Here is a 23,626-nt window from a genome sequence, read left to right on the forward strand (position 1 = left end):
AAGGGGGGGTGCCCATCCTGCCCAGGCATCAGGCAGTTGCCTTGGTAAAAAATGAAAGGCTCTTCCGAATGCAGATAAAGTAATCAGACAACAAAAGTGACGAGCACTTCAATAATTATTTCATTGGCAACAAGTAACAAAGGTGTGATTTCCACAAGGCAACATACTAAAATTACTCATATATATTATCAATTTAAAAAGAAAGCAAAGTGATATAAATATAACACTCACCGAGCGCTTGGCAAAGTGAACAAACCCAGCACAGGAATGACCCTTCCTGGACAGAACCACCTTCTCCAACTGAAATATAAATATATCTAAATGAAGAGAGCTTTAAAATATATATATATATATATATATATATATATATACATATATATTGCATGTGAAAAAAAAAAATCACTTTTTTACCTTTCCAAAGGGCTCAAACAGCTTCTCCAAGTAGTCCTCATCGGCATCAGTAGGAAGGTTTCTGACAAATGCTACTTTTGTCTGAAAGTTGGAAAGGTAAAATAACCTATAAACTGACATATATTATTAAAAAGATCACATACCCAAACAGAAAGCAGAAAAAGCCATGCACCTTTGCAAGTTCTTCAGGATCAATTTCAGGCTCCTCCTTGGTCCACTGCACAACTGGATGCCAACTACCACCAAGTAAGAAATCCAATTTTGACCCCATGCGATATGCACGGGCGGCAGCCTGTGATTAAGCATTTTCAAGGAGGGAGGATCAAATTCCTAAAAGCTAGGGTGGGTATGATTACGGATCTGATAATCTTCTTTGAGACTTTTACATTCAAATATGAGCTCATTGATAAAATTTTAGATTTAAAAGCAAAAATAGACAATTAGCAAAGATGCAAGGTGATGCATCAATGCTCAAGATCTTTGTAGAGAAGGACCGGTTATATGCTGCAATCAAGATGTATAACCATGCCATGTTTCTACTAAGTTGTACATAGAATATGTTTTATACTTGAATTTGATACTTCTGTAAGCAGCAGTGAAACAATTGTTGGTCAAGTCCAGCCAAAGTAGATATGGCATTGTATTTTGTTAGTGGGCACCCTAGAAATTAGCGTCATATCAGGGTCGGACAAAGCAGTGTAATTTACACTAGAGATCTGAAAGTGAGAATTTCGTAGACCATATGATTGCTTAAGGAAAGGTGATGTAATTTACAGAGTTCTTCAATGGAGTGAAACAAAGGGAACTTTCTGAATTGTTATTGCTGCCCTACACCTTGCTTAGCCACATCACATTTGCACTGCTGTCATTAATGAATGAGTATTTTTGCCCCTCCTAAAGTAGCCTTCTGTTGTTACCATTACACCTCTAGAAAAATACTTAGTAAGTCACCACATAGGAGAGTATGTGTATTTATTTGACGAGGTACTTAAACAGGGCTGAAGCTGCACTCCTTTTTTTGTGACATTTGATTTGACAAAGTGCCTAGACGAGCTCAGCCTGCACCCTTTTTTTGGGGGGTATTTTGCAACTGCTGCAGGGTGCAAGTAAAAAAGCATGGACTCTAACATGGGGAACAAAAAAATGAAGTTCCCAGGATATTCACTTGTCTGAAATATGAAATATTAAATGCAAGATTGTAAGAAATCAGCTAGGATTGATAGAAATCCTAAGCAATCTATTCATATAGAAAAAATAGAGAGAATCTTCTAAGAGGTAAAAATATTTAGCATGGAAAAGATAAACTTGAAGGCTGCAACTTGGGAAGTGCAATTCGACCCTTTCTTCCTATCATGAGATAAAGAACACAAATTGAAATCCAGAAGATGGAACAGGGTAGTTGAAGAAATACCCCACATACAAAATATTCAAATAAATACCAAATGAATGAAAAATGGTTTAAAACTCTAGGCAAAACATATCCCACTAGTTGGTCAGAAATCATCAAATTCTCAGTCGAAGTATAACTGACAACCAGCAGCATAAAAAGCTTACTATCGGTCAGTTGCCCATAAAACATAAATCATGATCCTTGCATAATTATTAAGGACAAAATATATTCAAATAGTACTACAGAAAATCAGCAATTGTATAATCAAGGAGGATAATCTACGAAACCATCCTAAAACTAGGACAATATAATTATTCAAATTCAAAATGCAAGGAAGGCTTAAGCAATCAGAATTCTCCAAAATAAACGAAACCATGTGTTTCAGAAGTATTACAGCGGATCAGAAGCTACATCACCAAGGAGGATGCTGAGCAAAACCATCATAATAACTAGGACATCACTCTGGCACAAGATTGAGCTGTCAGGAAAGACCAAAGCGATCCAAGGTCTCAAATAGCAATCGCAAGCAAGAGCATGAATAGGGCAATTTTAAAATGGCAGGGGGCACAATGCACATCCAGATTTTAATTCCAAAACTTACATACCTGAGGTCTCAAAAATGCAAATTTTAGGTTCTAAGTCTAGTTCAGCCCGAACTACTGACTGTAGGGGTGTTCAATAAAACTAAGTGTTAGCTGCTGAGAACTGAATGCAGTCCTGAATCTGTGAGGAGGATCCTAGATATAACTAAAACAGTCCCTTGATTGAATGCTAAATTACTTTTGTCACTTGGTAACTAATGAGCCAGGGTATGGGAGATAAGAAGTGTGCTATGGAATGCTGTGAAAAATTAAATTTTTTTTAAAGGACAAAAATGCCCACAAGAGCCTCTGAGTGGGCCTCCCACCAAATCCGCAATAGGAGCACCTTTGGTTCAGTCAGACGTAATTCAACACCAATTAAGAGGTTTCCCAAAGAATGCCAGTTCACTGAATTTTTAGACCATTAAGAACCTGACTTCTATTCAGAGGCAATTAAGTGCTAAAAAACGGGACCTAAACCACGATTGTTGAAATGGAATGTTGTTCTTCTACATATGAATTGACCTTCAGAAGACAGAGCAACTGAACAGAAAAAAGACAAAAGCATCCTTGAAATGATCACTCCTAGTCATTCTTCCTGTAAAAAAAATCACTACATGATATACTTTCTAAGAATTGGCAATTAGCAGATTGAGACAGATTCTTCTCCAATACTGCAAGCCAATGGACTAAAGAGAAATCTATACCAACATTCCAGAAAGTTTGTTACTTATGGAAGAATGAAAACGGGCACTGGGCTTATAGTGAAGGAAACGCAATAGAAAAATGAGCAGACAACTCTCAGTATCAAGGTCTAACAATAAATGCTAAATTTTTAGTTTAATTCCACCCAAAGCTGCCACATAAATCAAGAACAAAACTTCAGCATACAAGTGCCAGATATCTAATATGGTAGAATACCCAGCATGTAGCATCATAAATGATTCATCAATTGCCAATGAAAAACCCACAAGATTTATAGAAGAAAAACCTAGTTTGTTTTAGATGCCAACGGACTACTAAAACTAGAATGCACCAGAAACTTCAATGATAACCAGGGGAATGAAGACAGTAGGATAATGGTCTGTGGACAGCATTGCAACTAAGCTATGAGAGGAAGGAAAATTAAATTGTTTGGCTTAATTTGTGTCAATTGAAAGCACAACCCCTGATGAACCATAAGTTTGCTCTCAAATCAAACCTAAAATTGCATTTTGTTCAAATGACTATAAATGAAAAAAGAAGAAGAATTATGACCATGGGGAAGAAACGATCCCCAAAACATGAAAAATATTAAAAGAATGCTGCATGATTCTATAAAAATTGAAATATCAAAAAATATGATATCATGGAACATAACATCCTTCCACATTTATACTGTAGCCAGGTGAATAATGAAACAGGCAAGGTGAGGAATATGAGTTCCAGGTAAATGTTGGGATTTTGGATCATTAAGAGAGGCAGAAATTGAGATGAATCATGCACACTAAAAAACAGTTCAAACAACTAGAGAATAAGGGAATAGTGAAGCATAAAGGTTATATTTCTCAACTATGGAGCACTGAGTAATAATTAATAAGATCTCAAAAAAGATATTGTTCAAAAAACAAAAAAAAAAACTATTGCAAGCATGGTGATAATCAAACTCATAGGGCTGGCCTTTGTATATAAGACATTTTTTTCCTGGAGAATGGCTTATACAAGGTGTTAGAAGCAGAAATGGAGTAACCATATGAAAAGAATACTTATCTAGAACTTGACATGGGTTTAAATTTTAATAATTTTTTATGGCAGGAATGGAGGGATCATATCATCATATAACCAGAATACTTGCATATCACTTGATGGTGTTTCAATTGTGACAAAAGCTTCATACAACTGGAGACGTCATTTGACATCAACTTATGGGCAATATTTTCAAATTTTCAAAATTCTGACTGACTGACAAAATTTTGTAGTTCATTTTTTTTTTTTTTTCTGGATTTGTTTCACTTTCGATAAATGTCAAAGTCGATGCTGGAATGGAGATTCAAAACCTTGAACCAGAGCCTCTATCCTGTACGAGTTGAGATGCAACAGGTAAGTGATTTGAATGCAACATAGTCATGAACTGAATAGTTGTACAAACTACAGAAACATAAATAAAGAACAACCAGAATTGAAGGAAACACAAACTTACAGCATGAGATGAGAACTCTATAAAAGCAAAACCTCGGTTTTGTTGCTTTTGTCCAGCAGGGACACTTCCATTGCTCAAAGGCATTGCAAGATCAACAGATACAACATCTTCAAACACCTGTAGAGCAAAAGTGCCACATTAAAATAGAACTCTGATGACAAACCAGATCTTCTTCAGAAAATCACCAGCAAGCTGTATACCTGGTGCACCATCTTCTCAAATTCATCAGCACTCCAATCTGAAGAGAAGTATTAAATTCAAGTGAATACTGGATATAAAGAAGAGTCGCGACTAAAACATTCTTTCACTTTGTTAGACACGCAAACAGTAAACAGTATTAATAATTGATGTATGCATGCTTAGTCTCTTTTCTTGAATTCAAGAACAATCTCAATTTTTGCACCCAAAGCAAGCAAAATACTTCAAAAATGCTGACGAAACAGTTCCTTATGAATCAGAATTCAAAAAACGATTCTTTAGATTCAAACAAAATGTTGAAAGTGTAAGAAAGAGACTGACCCTTGCGAAGATTTCCCAAAAACAAAGAGTTTTGATCCGTTGATGGAAGAACACCAATTTTTTTACCCTCTAGCTGAAACATGAAGACCCAAAGTGATAGACAATGGAGTCACCATACATGTACTATGAATTAAAGTGCTCGAAAATTAAGCACACAGACAAAATAGTACTGCTTCCATACCACGCATTTCTAGATTTAAGTTGAGCACATTGCCAAAAATTGACAAACTATAAAGAAATTAAAAACAGAATGTTAATTTGCAGACTCAAATTATAAGGCAATTGTTCAACATGGCCATAGGTTGCAATTCCCCACAATGTGGGGCCATGGTTGTACATGTGTTTTGCAAATTCAATATAATGAACAAATATATTTAACCATATTTAAAGGTGATACGCATGTCGAAGAACAATAGAGAGAATAGCACTGGCAATAATGAGGGCTATAAAATCTCTGAACAGAATGGCTCAAGATGCTTGTGCTCTTGCACATTGAGGGCATTTCTATGACCATTCAATCAGGTCCAACAACTCTCACCATGTAGGAATCATAAATTTTACAACCAAATCCCATCATTTTTTTAAGTATTCTAGAAACATGTGCCCTCAACATCTACTGTTGTTGCACCTCACAAATTCATTAACAACTTTTCCAGAACTGTCTTGTAATTCTCTAATTTATCCCATGTCATGATTAGGAATTTATCTTTCTACATAAGAATTTCTGAAAGTGAAGTAAAAAAGGAAGCTTGCGTTATCTTGAAAACAAGCATAAAAACACAGTTGAACTTGAGCACTCATAAAAATGAATCCACAAACTTCTAAATCTTCAGAAAAAATTATTCATTTAAACAAAAACCTGCACCAATCCCACATAGCTGGGATACAGCTTCATTAAAGTGATCCAACGCATAATAACAAGAACACAAATTATGAGATCATGCATTTGGGAATGTTTTGGCTTGTGTCATTTCAATTTTTGTTTCGATTTATTTAAAAATTGATCACATCAAACACTTTTAGCTCCCAAAATGTAGAAACGTGTTTCCAAAAAATTTCAGAACTATTTTTTCAGCTTTTTTTCTTGGAAACAAAAAATTCAAATACAACATAAATCAGAAAATGTACAAACAGAGAAAAGAAAAACAAACAAACAAAACATTTCCAAATGCAGCCAATCTTGTTTTTATCGGAATGACTATAACTCATGTAAGGGCATATTAACTTGTTTAATTAGTATTTACTACTTAGGTCACATAACAATAAATTACAGTTAATTATGCCTGCTGTTCTCAAGTAATTACTGTAGCATTACTGCTCACACCACTATGGCAAGTTACTGTTTATGTCACTCAGCGCAACGTAATGCACATTATTGTACCAGTAAGCTAGTAAAGGTTCATATTGCTTTGTTTCTTTTATTTAAGTTCTAATTAATGGTTTAGATAGGTTTTACGTAAGGTTCTAGGATTAGTAGGATACAAAGAGTCCAAGTAAAATATAAAGTGGTCATATCTTTGCAGTAACCTACTGCAAGTGGAAAAAAGGTTTTGAATGAATCAAGGTAGAGTCTATGAATTGTTCTTTCCGAAAATCCTAGAGTTTACCTCTGTAGTCCTTTTCTCCTTTCTTGTTTCATTCTTTGTTACTTCACTACAATTGTTACAGGTTACCATGTGCCAGGTTACTTATTACTGCATGTTTGTGAAGGTACGATTGTCATTTTGATCTGTGTGACATAGATTATTAATAGAGTGGAGACCTAACATTTTGTTTAGGCTCTCACATTACAACAAACCCTTCTCTTTTCTTTCTCTAACATGGTATCAAAGCAACAACCCTAAAACCCTAAGTCCATCATCATCATCATGCACAGGATTTCTCCTGCCCAAATCTGAAACAGCATCACAAGTCATTGTGCTATCACAGCCATCAACAGAATCGTCGCTAGAAACACAACTCATCACTGCCTCTGATTGGCAAAAGTTCCAAGCCTCCTCTCCGCAAAACAACATCATAGGAGTACTCAAAGGGTGAGGATTGGGAAACCCAGAAAAATTCAACCCTAGCTACCAGTACACACACTCTCATACACCACTCATCATCCAGCAACCTAATGCCATGCGCTGATACTTGAGAGGCCTTTTCTAGCTATGCTTTTCACCCCAGATTGGTTATTTCTGATTGTCTGTGCCTGTAGAACATGCTTTCAAGTCAGATAGCATGTCTGCAATTTTTTTTATCTAGAGTCAGTTTTCAAATGTTTGTGTTCATCCATAACAAGTATCCATGACTTGTGTACGGGTATGATCTATTTACTTATTTATCTCTAACTTGTGGAAGGTGACATCTCTACTAATAAATAGCACACGAGTCTATGGGCAATAACACCTGTACTCTTTGTGAAACATCAATTACCCAAGGAAAATACACTTTGTTGCATGAGGTTATAAGCCTGCAGCAGCTTCATCTTCTCCTGGCCTCTTCTTAAAGCCATCTAGATATCCCAACTTGCTCTTCCCTAAGATGGTCATCTTGATTGATTGTGCCTAATTGACATAATTGGTGGAATTCAGCTTCTCAAACACCATCAAGAGGTTGGATTGATCAAACCGCCTGTTGAATTGCATAGTTGACATGAGATGTTTACTGTCAACAGACATGGTGATTTGTGAGGTTTCTGGTTGCAAGTGGATAGGGACGTGCGGCAGCTAGGGTTTTGCTTGAGAAGGGGGTGGCAACTGAACCTCTTTCTCAGTCTGAGTCTGTGTGCTCGAGAAGTTGATGGTGGCTAGGGTTTTCCCAAGCATGGAATGTGTGGCCAGAAATTTTTTCAAGACCGTGAGGCTAGGGTGTTAAGAATATTAGGCTCTAATGCCAAGTAGAAAAAACTAATGAATGACTTTTTGTATTATGTTGCGCATAATGTAATGTCATTACATATTACTGCTTTTATACATAAAGGCAGCTGCCTATAAATAGAAAGAAATTAACTCACACTCTATACAATTAATAAGGCAAGTCTAAATTAGGACACACTAATTGTGATTCTCGGCAAACTCTATAATTAGAGTTGCCGAGAATGGTAGCTTTCCATATACGGCACATCTTCAACACTCCACCTCAAGCTCGCAAATAAATGTCAATCATTCCAAGCTTGTCCACCAGAGCTTCATAAGTCTTCCTGTCTAACCCTTTAGTAAACATATCTACCACTTGTTGAGCTGTAGGGATATATGGCATACACACTTCTCCAAACTCAATTCTCTCCAATGAAGTGTCTATCAATCTCAACATGTTTAGGCCTTTCATATGGTACCGAATTGTGAGCTAATGAGATTGCTGACTTGTTGTCACAGTAGAGCTTCATGGTCCCATTCATGTTCATTCGCAAGTCCATCAGGTTTAGTTTAATCCACAGTATCTCATCTAATCCTTTAGCTAGGGCTCGGAATTCTGCTTCCATGCTGAATCTAGCAACAACATTTTGCTTCTTACTCTTCCATGTAACTAAGTTTCCCGCCATATACACACAGTATCTTGTAGTGGATCTTCTATCATCCAGACATCCTGCCCAATGTGAGTCAATATAGACTTCTACATTTAGTGTATCATGTTTTTTGTATAGGAAGCCCATTCCTAGGCATGACTTCATATACCTTAGGATTCGATTCACAACTTCCATATGTTCTTTACCAGGACACTGCATGAACTTGCTCACATAACTTACAGCAAAAGCAATATCAACTCTAGCATGTGATAGGTAAATTAAGCCACCAACTAACCATTGATATCTTCCCTTATCAAAAGCAATATCAGGTCTAGTATGCGATAGGTAAATTAAGCTACCAATTAACCATTGATATCTTCAATTGGGGCTCCTGCTAGTCTGCTTCCTTCCATCCCAACCTCTTTTAATAGATCAAGAATATATTTCCTTTGAGTGATAAAAATACCCCGTTTACATCTAACAACTTCTATTCCCAAAAAATACTTTAGATTTCCAAGGTCTTTGATCTCAAATTCTCGGGCCATCCTCAGTTTCAAATTCTCCATTTCTTCTTTATCATTCCCTGCAACAATAATATCATCTACATACACAATCAGGACAGCAATCCTGTTACTTATAGAGTGTTGTTTGATGAATAAAGTATGATCACCTTGACTCTATTTATAACCCATTCCTCACATGAACCTTGCAAATCTCCCAAACCATGTTTTAGGTGACTGCTTTAGTCCATACAAGGATTTCTGAAGGTGACACAGTTTCCCCTTTACATCTTCTCCTGTTAGCCCCATTGGAATTTCCATGTAGACCTCTTCCTCAAGTCCTCCGTGAAGAAATGCTTTCTTAACGTCATACTGTTTCAGTTCCCAATCCAGATTTGCTGCTAGAGACAGGAGGATTCTAACTATATTAATCTTAGCCATGGGAGAATAGGTTTCAAAGTAATCAACACCTGGAGTTTGAGTATATCCTTTAGCTACTAGGCGTGCTTTGAACCTTGCAACACTTCCATCTGGTTTATACTTTACTACAAATACCCATCTGCAGCCAATTGCCCTTTTTCCTCTTGGTAGTGTGCACAACTTCCACGTCTGATTCTTTTCTAACGCTCCCAACTCTTCAAATACTGCTTTTCGCCAATTGTACTGTTGAAGTGCCTCTGTCACTTTCTTTGGAATGGAAAGACTTGTTAGCTTGGTAGTGAAAGATTTAAACACTAGTCCAAGCCTATGATAGGATACATAATTTGATAGTGGATGTTTAGTGCATGTTCGAACCCCCTTCCTAATAGCAATAGGCATATCAAGTTCATTGTGTAAATCTAAAGTTGAGTTTGTGCCTTCAGATATACTTTCCTCTATTGCATCCAAGAGATCTCGTAAGGAATGAATGGGTTCAGTTGTGCCTGGTTCTTTGTCTGGTATTGGTAGTGTCTTTCTCCTTCTCTGGTATGTCAAAAACTCTACTGTTTTTGGAAATTTAGAAGAGTCAATCTGCTGCAGGCTCTCTGTGGGTTCAAGTTCAGGTCGCAAAGTCTCTCGTGGTAGGATGTCTCCAAGTGCATGTTCAAATTGCAGGAGATCAATCCACAGGTCAGGGTGGTGTTCAAGTTGCAAGTGGTCAAACTGTTTAGGCCGCAAGTCAGGGTGTTTTGTGATAGTTTCATATTCCTGCACGTGGGTAGGCATAGCAATTAGCATAGAGACTTGATCTAGACCTTGATTAGGACTCCAGAACTGCTCGGGATTGACCCTATTCTCCCCCTGCTGAGCAGTAGGAAGGTAAAATGGGACTAACTCGTGGAAGGTGACATCTCTATTAATAAATAGCATACGAGTCTATGGACAATAATACATGTACCCTTTGTGAAACATTGATTACCCAAGGAAAATACACTTTGTTGCACAAGATTCTAAGACTGCAGCAGCTTCATCTTCTCCTGGCCTCTTCTTAGAGCCATCTAGATATCCCAACTTGCTCTTCCCTAAGATGGTCATCTTGATTGATTGTGCCTAATTGACATAATTGGTGGAATTCAGCTTCTCAAACACCATCAGGAGGTTGGATTGATCATGCCGCCTGTTGAATTGCATATTTGACATGAGATGTTTACTATCAATAGACATGGTGATTTGTGAGGTTTCTGGTTGCAAGTGGGTAGGGATGTGCGGCAGCTAGGGTTTTGCTTGAGAAGGGGGTGGCGACCGAACCTTTTTCTCGATTCTAAGTCTTTGTGCTCGAGAAGTTGATGGTGGCTAGGGTTTTCCCAGGGATGGAATGTGTGGCCAGGAATTTTTTCAAGACTGCGAGGCTAGGGTGTTAAAAATCTTAGGCTCTGATGCCAAGTAGAAAAAACTAATGAATGACTTTCTATATTATGTTGCATATAATGTCATTACATACTGCTGCTTTTATACATAAAGTCAGGTCCCTATAAATAGAAAGAAATCAACTCACACTCTATACAATTAATTCTAGGAAATTATAGCTAATAAGGCAAGTTTAATTTAGGACACACCAATTGTGATTCTCGGCACACTCTACATTTAGAGTTGCCGAGAATTGCAGCTTTCCATATGCAGTAGATCTTCAACAATTACAACTAAAAAGTTGAATGGTAAACAACTACTTGCAATGGTCTAAAGCAATCAATTTATATTTTACTAGCCTAGTTAAGCTCGAGCACCTTCTTCAATCAGATCCTCATGCTAATAATAAAAAAAAAAATCATAGGACCAAGAAGACACTGATTGTTTCCTCATTGTGGAACTCCATAAAATACCGAATTGCTACAATTGTATGCACCTGGGAATGGCTAGGGAGTTATGGGATTATGCTAAACAAGTAAACCCAAGAAATTTGTCCTATATGTGTGACAAGGTGGATTGTTCAGTTACAACAGGGAGACAAAAATGTAACCCAATACTTGGATAAGATGAAGCCCATCCACAATATCGTGCAACATTGCAGCATATAGCTACAGATATTTGTGAAATGCGGAAACATTGGGAACAGATGACAATTCTTCCAATCCTAGAATGTTTGAATTTGAGTCGATCTTCTCACAAAATTTGTAAAGCGCAGAATTGCCATCCTTCATTGAATTTACTCACATGTGTTTCATGCCACCTCCTGCACCCATATTGTGAGCAACCCTAGTTCTGTTACCCCCATTGCTACTACAGATACATCTTCTTTTATCACTAGAGGGGATTCAAGTACACAGTCAAGAGGTAAAAGAGGTTCTCAAGGTAGTTCTAGCACTCGTGGTGGTAGATATGAACTTAGTAGAGGTGCACCACAGAAGGCCAGTCATTTTGGACATGGAGGTCACACATTGACCAATTCTGATATCTTCATTACAAATCCTCTAGGGTTGCTCATGCTACCATGACTGACCACTAACTCTTCTCTATTTTTTAAACATTTGGAGAACCGCAGATTGTGTTGGTACCAAAGGGAGAATGTTCCAAGTGTCTACAAATATCAGGTGTCTCAACACACATCTCTTCCTGTTGCATCTCTTGTTCAAATAGATAACCATACAGCTTGTTTGTCATCCCACACCTCTTCATACAGACCTTGAGTCATAGACTCTTCTACCACTGATCATATGACAGATGCAAATAATCCTTTTTCTAGACTCTAGCATTCTTGACTCACCCGGTGTGGTGCCAATGGGTCTAGTTCCGCAGTTAAGGGAACAAGGACAATAAACCCTACCTCCAATGCCTTTCTATATTCTGTTACATTCCTAGATTTCCCTTTAATCTTACGTCTATTAACAAGAGGAATTTTTCAATCACCTTCTTTCCCAACTCTACTATTATTCACTTTAGATTCATTATCATTGCAATCATCCCCCTTTGGACAAATTAAAGCAGTTGGTTTTTGGTTTGATTCCTCTGTTTACTTTAGAGTGCAAGTCAAGTCAGCTAGGAAAGCATCATCATGCTCCTCTTGCTTCTTGAATCAATTAACAGGCTATCAACCCCCTTGTATTAGTCTAATTTATTGTTTGGGATTCTACTCATGTTCCTTCAAGGTTGGGTTTTCAATATTTTGTTACCTTCATTGATGACTATCCCAAGGATTACTTGGCTCCATCTAATGAAGAGTGTTCAGTTATTTACTATCTTTTGTGCTTTCTATTCTAAAGTCAAAACTAAATTTAATGTCTGCTTGAATCCCTCATAGTGACAATGCTCAACTCCCAATTCACTACCAATACGACTACCAAGAGCATGATTCACCAAATATCTTGTGCTTGCACTATACAACAAAACAAAAGTTAAAATACAAATATTCTTGAAGCTATTCATACTCTATTGTATCAATTTAATGTACTCAAAAGTTTTTTGGAATGACGTTGCCGACTGCTTGCTCTCTTATCAATAGAATGCCATATTCTACCCTTGGGTGTAAAATATCCTACTTTGCTTTTTTTGCTGATGCTTTGTTGTTCTCTAACCTCCCCATAAATTTGATTGAGTCCCCTTTCATCCATCAAAGTTGAAGTTGGATCTTCATGCTCCTAAGTGTGTTTTTCTATGCATTTGATGCTAGAGCCCTACCTTGTATCATTTCTATATCTCTCATGACATTACTTTCTAATGTCCGCTCCCTACAACTTTGACTTTTTAAGACATACAGATTTTGATAAGAAAGCCACTACCCAATATACCTGGTGCTGGCTCACCAGCTTATTATCCTTGCCTAGTGCCTAGTCATCATCCTAGGCCTTAACTCCCGTAGAATCCTTCCTGTCATATGGATCATTCTAACTTTTAGGTGTATGCACAATAACGACTCAAAGTAAGATGGACACCCCCAGACTCTATTGTCATATATTCACCTCCTTGTCTGCTCATCCTATTTCTTGTGATATTGATCTTCCTATTGTTCAAAAAGGTAAACGTGCTTGTACACAGCGTCCTATCTCTAACTTTGTGTGTTATGACCTATTGTCACCTCATATTATTATTGTATTTCTTCCTTATCCTTTGCTTCTCTTCCCAAGTCTGTATCTAAAGCCTTGTCTCACTCTTAATGGAGAGCTTCCAAGTTCCATGTACGAAGAGATGCATGCCTTGTAGGCAAAGGATACTTTGGTGCTTATGCCAATTTTTTATCATAAGCTCATGGTTGAGTGTCACTGGATGTATACTGTGAAAATCAATCCTGATGATTCCATTGCCTGCTTGAAGGCAAGACTTGTCACTAACAAGTATACTCAGTCATATGGTTTGGATTATTCAAATGGGTCTTCCATAGCCAAACTTACATCAGTGCATCTCTTATCTCTTTAGCTACTGCATCTCATTGGCCCCTAAGACCCCCTCCACCAGTTGGATGTGAAAAATGCTTCCAAACACAGTGGTCTTCCAGGGTAAGTCTATGTGAAACAACCTCTCAGGTTTGTTGCTCAGGGGGAGTCTAAATAAGTGTGTCGTTTTACTTTGAAAAAAAAAAAAAAAACAGAATCTCTGTTTAGCTTGAAGAATCCCATAAAGCGTGGTTTGGTAGATCCAGTGCAATGGAGTTGAGTTTGGTCTTCAAAGTTATGTGGTATATCACTTTGTATTCTACAGTCATACTACTGCGAGTAAAATCTCACTAATGGAGCGTTTGGATGATATTGTAATCGTAGATAATAATACTTGGTGTATACAACAAGTAAAGCAATTCTTGCAAAGTGCAAACAAAGTTCCAAACTAAGGATCTAAAACCATCAAAGTACTTCTTAGTAATTGAGGACCTAGATCTCCAAGGGGGACTATCATGTCACAGAGAAAATATGTTCTGGACTTAATAAATGAGACGGGACTATTGGGACCCAAGCCTATTGAAACACCCATGGATCATGGCAATAAGTTGTTGTCATATGTAGGCAACTTGTTGGCTGATCCTCACCAAAGACTTATTGGAAAGTTAAACTATCACAATCACTCGGCCAGACATACATTTTGCAATAAGTATTGTGAGTCATTTCCTTGATTATACCAGAATGAGTCGCAAGGATGATGTCATCCACCTCTTGTAATATCTCAAATGTGCGCCTGAAAGAGGCTTCTTGAATCAGCCCCATGGCCATACTCATGTTTTGGGGCAAACAGATGCAGAAACGGTCAGATCACCCTTTAACAGGGGTTCACAATAATATCATGTGTGTTTGTTGGTGGCAACTTAGTCTCTTGGAAAAGAAAGAAGAGGCTGCCATTGCACTGTAGAGAGCAGAATATGATTACAGTCATAGACCATAGGCCCCATACTACTTGTGAACTAGTTTGACTGAGGAATATGTTGAAAGAGATTAGTTTTTCACATTCACAGTATGAATTTGATGTGCGAAAACTGAAAATCAAGTTGCCATTCATATCACTTCCAATCCAGTTTTTCATGAGAGAATTAACACTTTGAAGTTGATTGTGGTTTTTGTTTGGGAAAAACCTGTGCAGAAGCTCACTGCAACAACTTCTGTGAATTCAGTGTATCAATAGCTGATTTGTTCACTAAGTCCCTGCAGGTGCCCAGGTTATATGCGCTCCGGCATATGATATATACGCTCCAGCATATGATATATACGCTTCATCTTGAGAGGGAGTGCTACAGGTTACCATGTGTTACTTTAATTGTTATGATATGTCAGTGAAGGTACAACTATCATTGATGTCAATGAGATATATAAATGGAGACCAAACATTTGTTTAGGTTCTCATATTACAACAAATTCTTCTCTTCTCTTTTCTTTCTCTAACAACAATCATACATATGTATGATTTATAAACAATGCTCTAAATTTTTATAATTGCACAAATGCCCCACTTGCTACACCAACAGTATATTTATTGGTGTTTGCAGCACTATTTAGGAATATAAAATCCATCAAAAAAGGAGGTTTGCAATTATAAATTATGAAAATTAAGAGCCCGTAAGATGTGTTTATAAATCATAGGTATGCAAGTGCCCAGCTTTTTCAGCTTACTACAGAGACGAATTTTGGCAATATGTGACTCTTGTGGTCAGGAAAGTAAATTCTATACTTTTCTAGCATGATACTTGGAGTGGGAATCAACCACTCAAAAGCCAATTCCCACAGCTCTTTTGGTTGCCAGGGAGAGGGATGCTTTGGTTGCAGACAGCATAAATTGGGCGCATGACAAGGCAGTTTGGAACATTACTTAAGTCTGGTTATAGAACACTTCGACAACTTCTTTGGATGTTTAAATGAGGCAAAAATAGATAGTTACAGGGAGGATATGGTTAAATGGATACTAACTAGGGGAGGCAATCTCAGTATGAAATCTTTCTATAAGGTGATCACAGAGCCAAATAATGGAGACTGCCATAATGTTTTCCCCCTGAAAGTTGCCTTCCCTGGGAGACAGACTGAAAGAAAATTATCACTATTGACAATTTACAGAAAGAGGGAAAATAATCAAAATATTGGGGAACAGATGCTATTATACAAAGAAGGAGATCTCCTACTTCACTGTCCTTGGGCTTACAGAGAATTGCCATACAACAAGCTTTATAGTAGGTCTTTCCTGATTGAAGACTGATTCTATTACCCAAGAGTAAATGGGTTTAATGAGGCCTCAAAATCGGTTGAGAACAGTTTGTCTCCCTCATTGTTTTTTTGGGCTGTGTGCAGGGAAAGAAATGTGAGAACCTTTGAAGGATCTTGCAGCTTAAAGAAGATGCCTACAAACTTTATTTTTTGTAACGATGGTAACAGTGATATGAATACACATGCTGTTCTAGATCTTGTTTATTTTTTGAGTTGTGAGTGGTTAGCACTTCGATTGGCAAACTTTTGGTGCCCATTTAATGATGCTACCTCGTTTTTACTAATAAAAAAATTACTGCAAATAGCCAATCTGAAATACCATCCAAACTCCATCTCAACATCTAAAACGAAAAGTTGAAATTGTTACAACATTGATTTAACACTGATGGGAAACAAGAACCAGTTCCATTAACATCTAGTTCAATCACTTGAGGGTTGGCATGAAGGGGCTCAAGCATCACTAAATTGAAAAGGCAATAAGCATAATGCCATTACAGGCAAAACAACTAAAAGATTAGAACTTTGTTCCTCACAGATCAGACAGTCCAAAAATAGAAAATGTAACAAAATCACCATGTAAAAAACAATCCCAGATTTAAAATGAAATTTATAAACAATAGTTGTAAATTGTAAATGTAGAGTTTGCTTTTAAAAAATTACAACCATATAACTGCTTTGTCCAGTACTTATTTTACCAGGAAATTAGACTTTTCTTTTATAGCTTTATCAGCAGCCTCTTTCATTGTAAAACGTACAAAACAATATCCCTGTAAGAAATGGAAAAAAAAAAAAACTCAAAATACCACAATAAAGTAGCTAATAAATTTAAGCATCACAAAAAACATGTGTAAATATGACAAGAAAATAAAACCTTTGAGTTGCCATGTTGGTCCTTCATTAAACGTATTTCCATAATTTCCCCACAACTAGCAAACACCTGTAAGGAGAATCAAAAGCCACAAACAACTTAGCAAGAGACAGTTTGGACCATACAGATGGCAACACAAATGCCCTAAACCAACTCAACCCCCAGCCTTTTGACAAAAAATAATAGCAAAACTGCTTAAGTCCAGTTGAGCAAACTCATATCCATTTTTCCCATTTTGATTGAGCTCAAACAATTGCAAACCAACCAAGAATTGATACTTCAGAAACATCATAATGAAATTATAATGCCTCCTTTAAAAAAAAATTAATTATACGTGTGTGTGCATTGTGCCTATTAAGTAGATGACAAACCTCGTGAATCTTGCTCTCAGTAACAGCGCGAGCCAACCCACCAACAAAAACCTCTGAACCTTTGTTTACATGCTCTTCTCAGTACACAAAAGAAGCACAAAATTATATAACAAAAATCGACTAAAGCACGTATCCAACAGAGACGTGTTCACACAAGCATGTACAAAAAGGAGGGGGAAGATTACCAGAGTCCATTGAATGATAATCTGACTTCATCTGCAAGACATATAGAGAGAAAGCATAATTCTCACCCTAATGCTAAATATGGAATAGAATACACAAGCCATTGCGAAATAACACTTCCCATCCAAGATGGAGACAGCAATTCAACTTGAAGAATCAGGTAGTGTCATCATAATATGCAATCGCAAATTAAATCCACTCATCTAGATTTGAAATATCTAAAATTAAAATGCATTTCTATAGATCAACAAATTGATCAACAGCCTTCATCCTACATTGACACAAAAATTTGAAAATGGACAAATATAAGTTTCTATTGAAGAACCATAGGCGAAGAACAAGGACTGGATTAATATTTGAAAGCCCCTTCCCGCACAAGCCCATTGAGCTAGAAAAGTGGACTGGCAACAGCCTGCCATCTATTTGATATTTAATCAGAAGAACAGGAAGCCCAGGATCCAAATTCTAAAGCAATAGCCAAAGCAGATTAATACCATTTTAAAGAACCATTTAACCTAAAAGCTTTAAGACCTAAGGTGAGGGCTCAATGAAAATTTTTTTAATATTTAATAGTTTCTCCAAATACTGCATTTGAACTCTGTTACACACCCTTTGGCATTCTATTCTTTCTTAATGAGGAAAACAAAGAAAACAAAATTCAGCATGGGCACATCCAACAAACTAATAGGCCCAGTGTCACTGCATATGTTCAGAAGAACCCCAAGTCTTGCTACCTAATAAATTATTCATTTAAAAAAAAAATGAATCATTTTCCTTGATATCAATGTGTTTCAGATTTTACATTCAAGCGGCAGGAGGAAAAAGAATTTTATTAAAGAACCAACAATGAGCAGCAGTTGATTACTAGGGATTCTGATCATTTACAGGTATGAATGCATATTTCTGTAGGAAATTATATTCAGACAAGGATGCACGAAGAGCAATGATTGAGGGGTTGGGTAGATGCCCCATATAGAGTGACAAAGAGGACTGGCTTGGGAGGTATTTTGAGGAGGAGGAGATTAGAGGTCTGTGTTTGAGATGGATAGAGAGAAAACTCCAAGGCCAGATGCTTTATGATGGCCTCAGGATCATCGGGATTTTTTGAAGGATGGTCTTTCCAGAGTCTTTGATAAATTCTTTGACAACCGGATGATTGGTAGGAGTCTCAATTCCACATTTGTTAGTTTGGTTCCTGAAAAAGACTCTGCTACTAGTTAAAGACTTTAGATCAATTAATTTGGTTACAAGTGTTTAGATGATTTTTACTAACAAGAGATTAGCAACACTCTTGGGGATACCGTCTCCCATAATCAGAGTTCTTTTATTGGTGAAAGATAGATCTTAGATGCTGTGTTGGTAGCATGAGGCAATTGAAGACGCAATTGGAAGAAAGAAGAAGGGGCTTGGTTTTGACATTGGATTTTCAGCAAGCCAATGACCGAGTTAGTTGAGATTTCTTTGATAGAGTTATGGATAGGTTATGGAGGAAGTGGATTCGTGGGTGTCTCACCTCAGTGGTTTTTCCTGTCTTAATTAATAGGGAATCTGAGCTTGATTTTGAATTTCTAGAGGTCTTAGGCAGAGTAATCCCCTACCCCACCCCACCAACCCCACTCCACTCTTTTTACTATAGTGGCAGATGCTTTAAGCAGGATGATTGATGGAAGGGTTGAAAAAGGCTTGGTGGAAGGGATTAAGGTGGGTAATGAGGATCTGCCCCATTTCTCACCCTTAGTTGGCCAATGATACAATTCTCTTTCTCTTGGAGGATTAGGAGCAACTTCTCTAATGTGCTACCATTCTAAGAGAGGTATTGTGGGAATAGGCATTGACCTGAGCTCTTTTGCTAGGTTGGCAGGTTGCAGTGTTCTGAGTTGGCCTATTACCTACTTAGGAGTTCCTTTAGGGGCCAATCTCACTGCTAATACTTTTTGGGAACCAGTCTTACATAATTGCTAGGTGGTTGGATGGGTGGAAATGTGCGCTTTGCACTTTAGAGGGCTGTATTACTCAAACCCATGCTTGTCTTTCTTCTATCCCCTTGTATTATTTATTCCTCAATAGAATCCCGGTGAGAGTTCCTCAAAGATTAGAGAAGTTGATGAGAGAACTTTTGCCTTTGGGGGCTGGCGAGCAGGAGAGAGCTCATTTAGTAGGGTGGAACATTGTGAGCAGGTCTAAGAGAGAAAGAGGCCTTAGTCTAGGCAATTTGATGTCTAAAAACATTTCCTTGGTGGGGAAGTGGATATGGTGTTCCTTTAGAACATAACTCTCTTTGGAACAAGCTAATTCATAGTAGATTTGGACTTTTTTACAAAATGGGTGGGATGCTATTGCAGGAGACAGGAGTTAATATCACTAACTCAAACTCTTGGGAATTATGTCTCATATCTGTCTATCGATGCCTCAATTTTTTTCCTAATGTTTGTTATAAAGTGGGTGATGAGGAGAGAATCCGTTTTTAGGGGGTAATTGGATTGGGAATGTACCTTTGCCTATTGGTTTCCCTCATATTTTCCATTTATCTAACCTTCATGAGTCACTTAGTGCCATCTTCCTTTTTTTGCAAGAGATGCTCCTTCTTGGGATTTTCATTTTGGGAAGAATCTCAATGAGAGAGAAACTAGTGAGATTGCTTCTTTGACTATTGTGCTTGATTCTATTTGTGTCCAAGTAGTGATAAACATGTTTGGAGTCTAGATTCTTCTAAGGATTTCTTGTGCAAGTCTTCCTTTTCTTGTTCAATCCATGACCCTAATATTAGCCCCTTTGCTCTTCATTCTCTAATCTGGAAAGCTAAAATTCTTTCAAAGATCAAGGCCTTTTCTAGGTCTGCCCTCCTCTTGATTTACGAATAATTTACTTCATAAGTGAAGACCTAACAATACCATGTCTCACATCGTGTCCCCTATTTTAGGAATGGGGAAAATTACTCTCATTTGTTTTTATATTGTCCCTTCCCTTGGGTCTTTGGGATAACTTGTTTGGATATTTGGTGAAATTGCATATGCCCAACTTCTTTGGAGCATTTTTGTATCATTATTTTTTTATGTTTTAGTAAGAGGAAAGAGAGGGAAGTTTGGTGGCAATGCACTGTCCTCACTATTATTTGGTGCATTAGGTAGGAAACAAATGCTAGACTCTTTCAAGGTGTTGCCACTTCCAGTAATATCCTTTGGAGCATAGTGGTCTTCCTTGTGTTCCTTTGGTGCTCAGCAAATGGATTCTTCCAGTATGTTTCTTGGAAGACATGCGGCGGGATTGATTGATGTTACTCTATTGATTTGTTTTGTATTTACTTTGTTCTTGTTCAGCTACTTTCCTTTTGCAATGGGAGGATATCTTGTTCTCCCTAGGTTTTCTTTTTCCCTTTTCTTTATTGTACTCCTTTCTTTTATCCAAAAAAAATAAAATAAAATTGAAGTGCAACGTGGAAAGTTAAACAAAAAAAACGTCTCCAAAAACTGGAGCTTAGTCCTTCAATTAAACTCAAGTTAGTTTAAGCCTTGAAAATAATATGGAACGAAGGTTGAAACCACATCTGTGACAAGAAAGACATTTCTAAACTTTGTTCTATATATTATCTCTTGCAATGCACATTAAAACTTGCGGAGGTGGTTAGGTTTAGTAGAGCACTTCACAAAACTGAGTCTTCCCGGGTTTCTCACACATTGATACGGACCTCTCTTTCACACACGTACACACGCATATACAAAATCAAATAGAAGCCCATTTGGTTGTGGAGAATAAGTAGGAAGATTAAAGAAAATAAAGTATTGAAGCTAATACTCTTCACTGTCCAAGACCGAAAAAACAATACTATCACACAATTTTTCTTTCATTTTCTTTGGTTTTCCTGCAAACCAAACGGACTGAAAATGCTGTCAAATAAACAGTGAAGAGAGGTTAATGCACCGTACCTGTCAGAACTGAGAACGCTAAAACGACGAGACCGGGACGACGACGGGGAAGACCAAAGAATGATTCTGTTGGGAGGCCGTCACCCTGCGACCGTGAATTAGAGAAAGCTCTGCTAATTGCCCGAGAAAAATACCCTTCCCCCTATTTTCGTTTTTATTTTTTCCCCTACTGCTAGTAAAATGCATATAGATATTAAAAATAAATAAATTTTAAAAAAAAAATTAAGTGCCAAGGGTCAAAATATATTTGCGGTATAATTTTAATAAAAGGAATGCAATATGTTATAAATGAAATAAAAAGATAATTATAAAAAAATTAAAGTAAAAAAATATAAAATTATATAAATTCAGTAGTCTAATTTTTTAGGAACTAGTTGTTACTGATCATCTTCTTTTTCCTCAATTTTGATTGTAAAATATGTTCTTATATGAGTAAATATTATATTGGCATCCCAAAAATCAATTCCATAATGAATCATTATATGAGCATACCAAAATTATAACTTATTCTCAAAATAGTCATCCATATGTATAATATACACGTTTTACAACACTTTCCTTTTTATGACTATACACTATGAATATGCTTCATTAAAATCTTCACTAAAGAAAACCATATCGGACAAAACCTTAATGAAAGAAAAAGAGTACAGTATTCATACTTCCCCTCAAAAATACAGTCAATTAAAAAATGTCTTTAGTTGTCGAATTCCAATATTATGTACATGTTTTTTGAAAATTGAAGTTGACGATACTTTTGTAAATAGATCTACTGAGTTGTCACTTAAACAAATTTTGCAAATATCAACATCTCCTTTCTTCAGAAGTTTATGAGTGTGAAAGAATTTTGGTGAAATATGTTTAGTTTTATCAAAACCCCAAACTCAAAATAAGATTCGACATGGTAGTGGATCCTTGACATATTGCTTGACGTGAAACACAAATTAAGAATATCAAATTAATGGATGAATGCCACAAAGGTAGCACCTTTGATAAGTTCGATGAAAGTTCAATGAAGAACTTGAAGAGAAATAAATCTCACTCGAAATTGTATTCAGCCAAAAATATTTCTCTTTCAATATAACAGAGAGTTAGCTACTTATAGAAAATAAAAGAAACTCGTGACATCAGTCTAGTTAATAAAAATAGGTTATGACATCAATCTGACCAATAAAATAGCCCCACAAAACCTTAAGCATGTCATATCATTTAATGAAATAGGTTAAGGTCACATGTCATGAGTCATGTTATTTAATGAAACATGTGCAAGTCACGTGTCATGCTTAATTTACACAATTGGCCTACTATTTAACTCATACTTTAATTAAAACAATAAAAATTCTCCAAACAACCCTTATTAGCTTAAGTTTCTAGTTTCACACGTCTTTAGACAATTTACCATCTTAGACTCTTCAAGAAAGTCATTTTCTTTAGTGTCCATGGCCCTAATCAACTCTTGCTCAAGCAACTTCTCAATAGCCTCCTTGACCTTCTTGACTCTAGCTTTTGTGATGGGTCCACTTGGCATGTGCAGATCATCTTGTGCAATCGGGGCTTGTTGGTTCATATGATTCCCCCTCTCCTCAAAAGGATTTGTCCTCGAATCATCACCTACATCAGAAGGGGATAAATCGGAAACATTGAAAGTTGCATTGACCTTATACTCACCGGGTAGATCCAACTTATATGCATTGTCGTTGATCTTTTCTAGCACTTGAAAAGGTCCATCACCCCTCAAGTGTAGCTTTGTTTTCCTTTTAGTAGGAAACCTTTCTTTTCTCATATGCACGTGTACCCAATCTCCTAGTTCAAAAGTAACGAACTTGCGCCCTTTATTGGCTTGAGATGAATATTGTCAGTTCTTATTTTTGATGTATTGCCATGCTTGTTCATGGATCCTCTTCACCAAGTCAGCCTTGTGTCGTCCATCTAAGCTAGCTAGCTCATTCACAAGTAGCGGCATCAAATCCAATGGAGTTAAAGGATTAAAACCATAAATAATTTCAAATGGAGAAAAATTAGTAGAGGCATGCATAGTTCTATTATAAGCAAACTTAACAAGTGTTATGCATTCTTCCCATGATTTTAAATTCCTTTGCACGACCGCACGCAATAAGGTAGCT

At 37.0% G+C, this 23,626-nt stretch overlaps 1 protein-coding gene across 2 annotated transcripts in view; it reads right to left on the minus strand.

Annotated features, from left to right (window-relative positions):
- Positions 1 to 21,670, minus strand: part of LOC131160001 (uncharacterized) — a 71,653-nt gene extending 49,983 nt beyond the window's left edge. The window contains exons 1-11 of one of the 2 annotated variants that reach the window (XM_058115275.1): positions 21,504 to 21,670; positions 17,583 to 17,613; positions 17,398 to 17,471; positions 17,030 to 17,095; positions 16,854 to 16,925; positions 5,081 to 5,153; positions 4,762 to 4,799; positions 4,562 to 4,678; positions 584 to 703; positions 412 to 492; positions 232 to 300 (exon numbers count right to left, since the gene is read on the minus strand). In XM_058115275.1, coding sequence (XP_057971258.1) covers positions 232 to 300; positions 412 to 492; positions 584 to 703; positions 4,562 to 4,678; positions 4,762 to 4,799; positions 5,081 to 5,153; positions 16,854 to 16,925; positions 17,030 to 17,095; positions 17,398 to 17,471; positions 17,583 to 17,613 — 741 coding nt within the window. In that variant the 5' untranslated portion in view covers positions 21,504 to 21,670. The remainder of the gene's footprint in view (positions 1 to 231; positions 301 to 411; positions 493 to 583; positions 704 to 4,561; positions 4,679 to 4,761; positions 4,800 to 5,080; positions 5,154 to 16,853; positions 16,926 to 17,029; positions 17,096 to 17,397; positions 17,472 to 17,582; positions 17,614 to 21,503) is intronic. The other variant, XM_058115286.1, reaches the window with a different exon arrangement.
- Between the last annotated feature and the right edge of the window lie 1,956 nt (positions 21,671 to 23,626).

The sequence above is a fragment of the Malania oleifera genome, chromosome 1, assembly GCF_029873635.1.
Source record: "Malania oleifera isolate guangnan ecotype guangnan chromosome 1, ASM2987363v1, whole genome shotgun sequence".
NCBI classification, from domain to species: Eukaryota; Viridiplantae; Streptophyta; class Magnoliopsida; order Santalales; family Ximeniaceae; genus Malania; species Malania oleifera.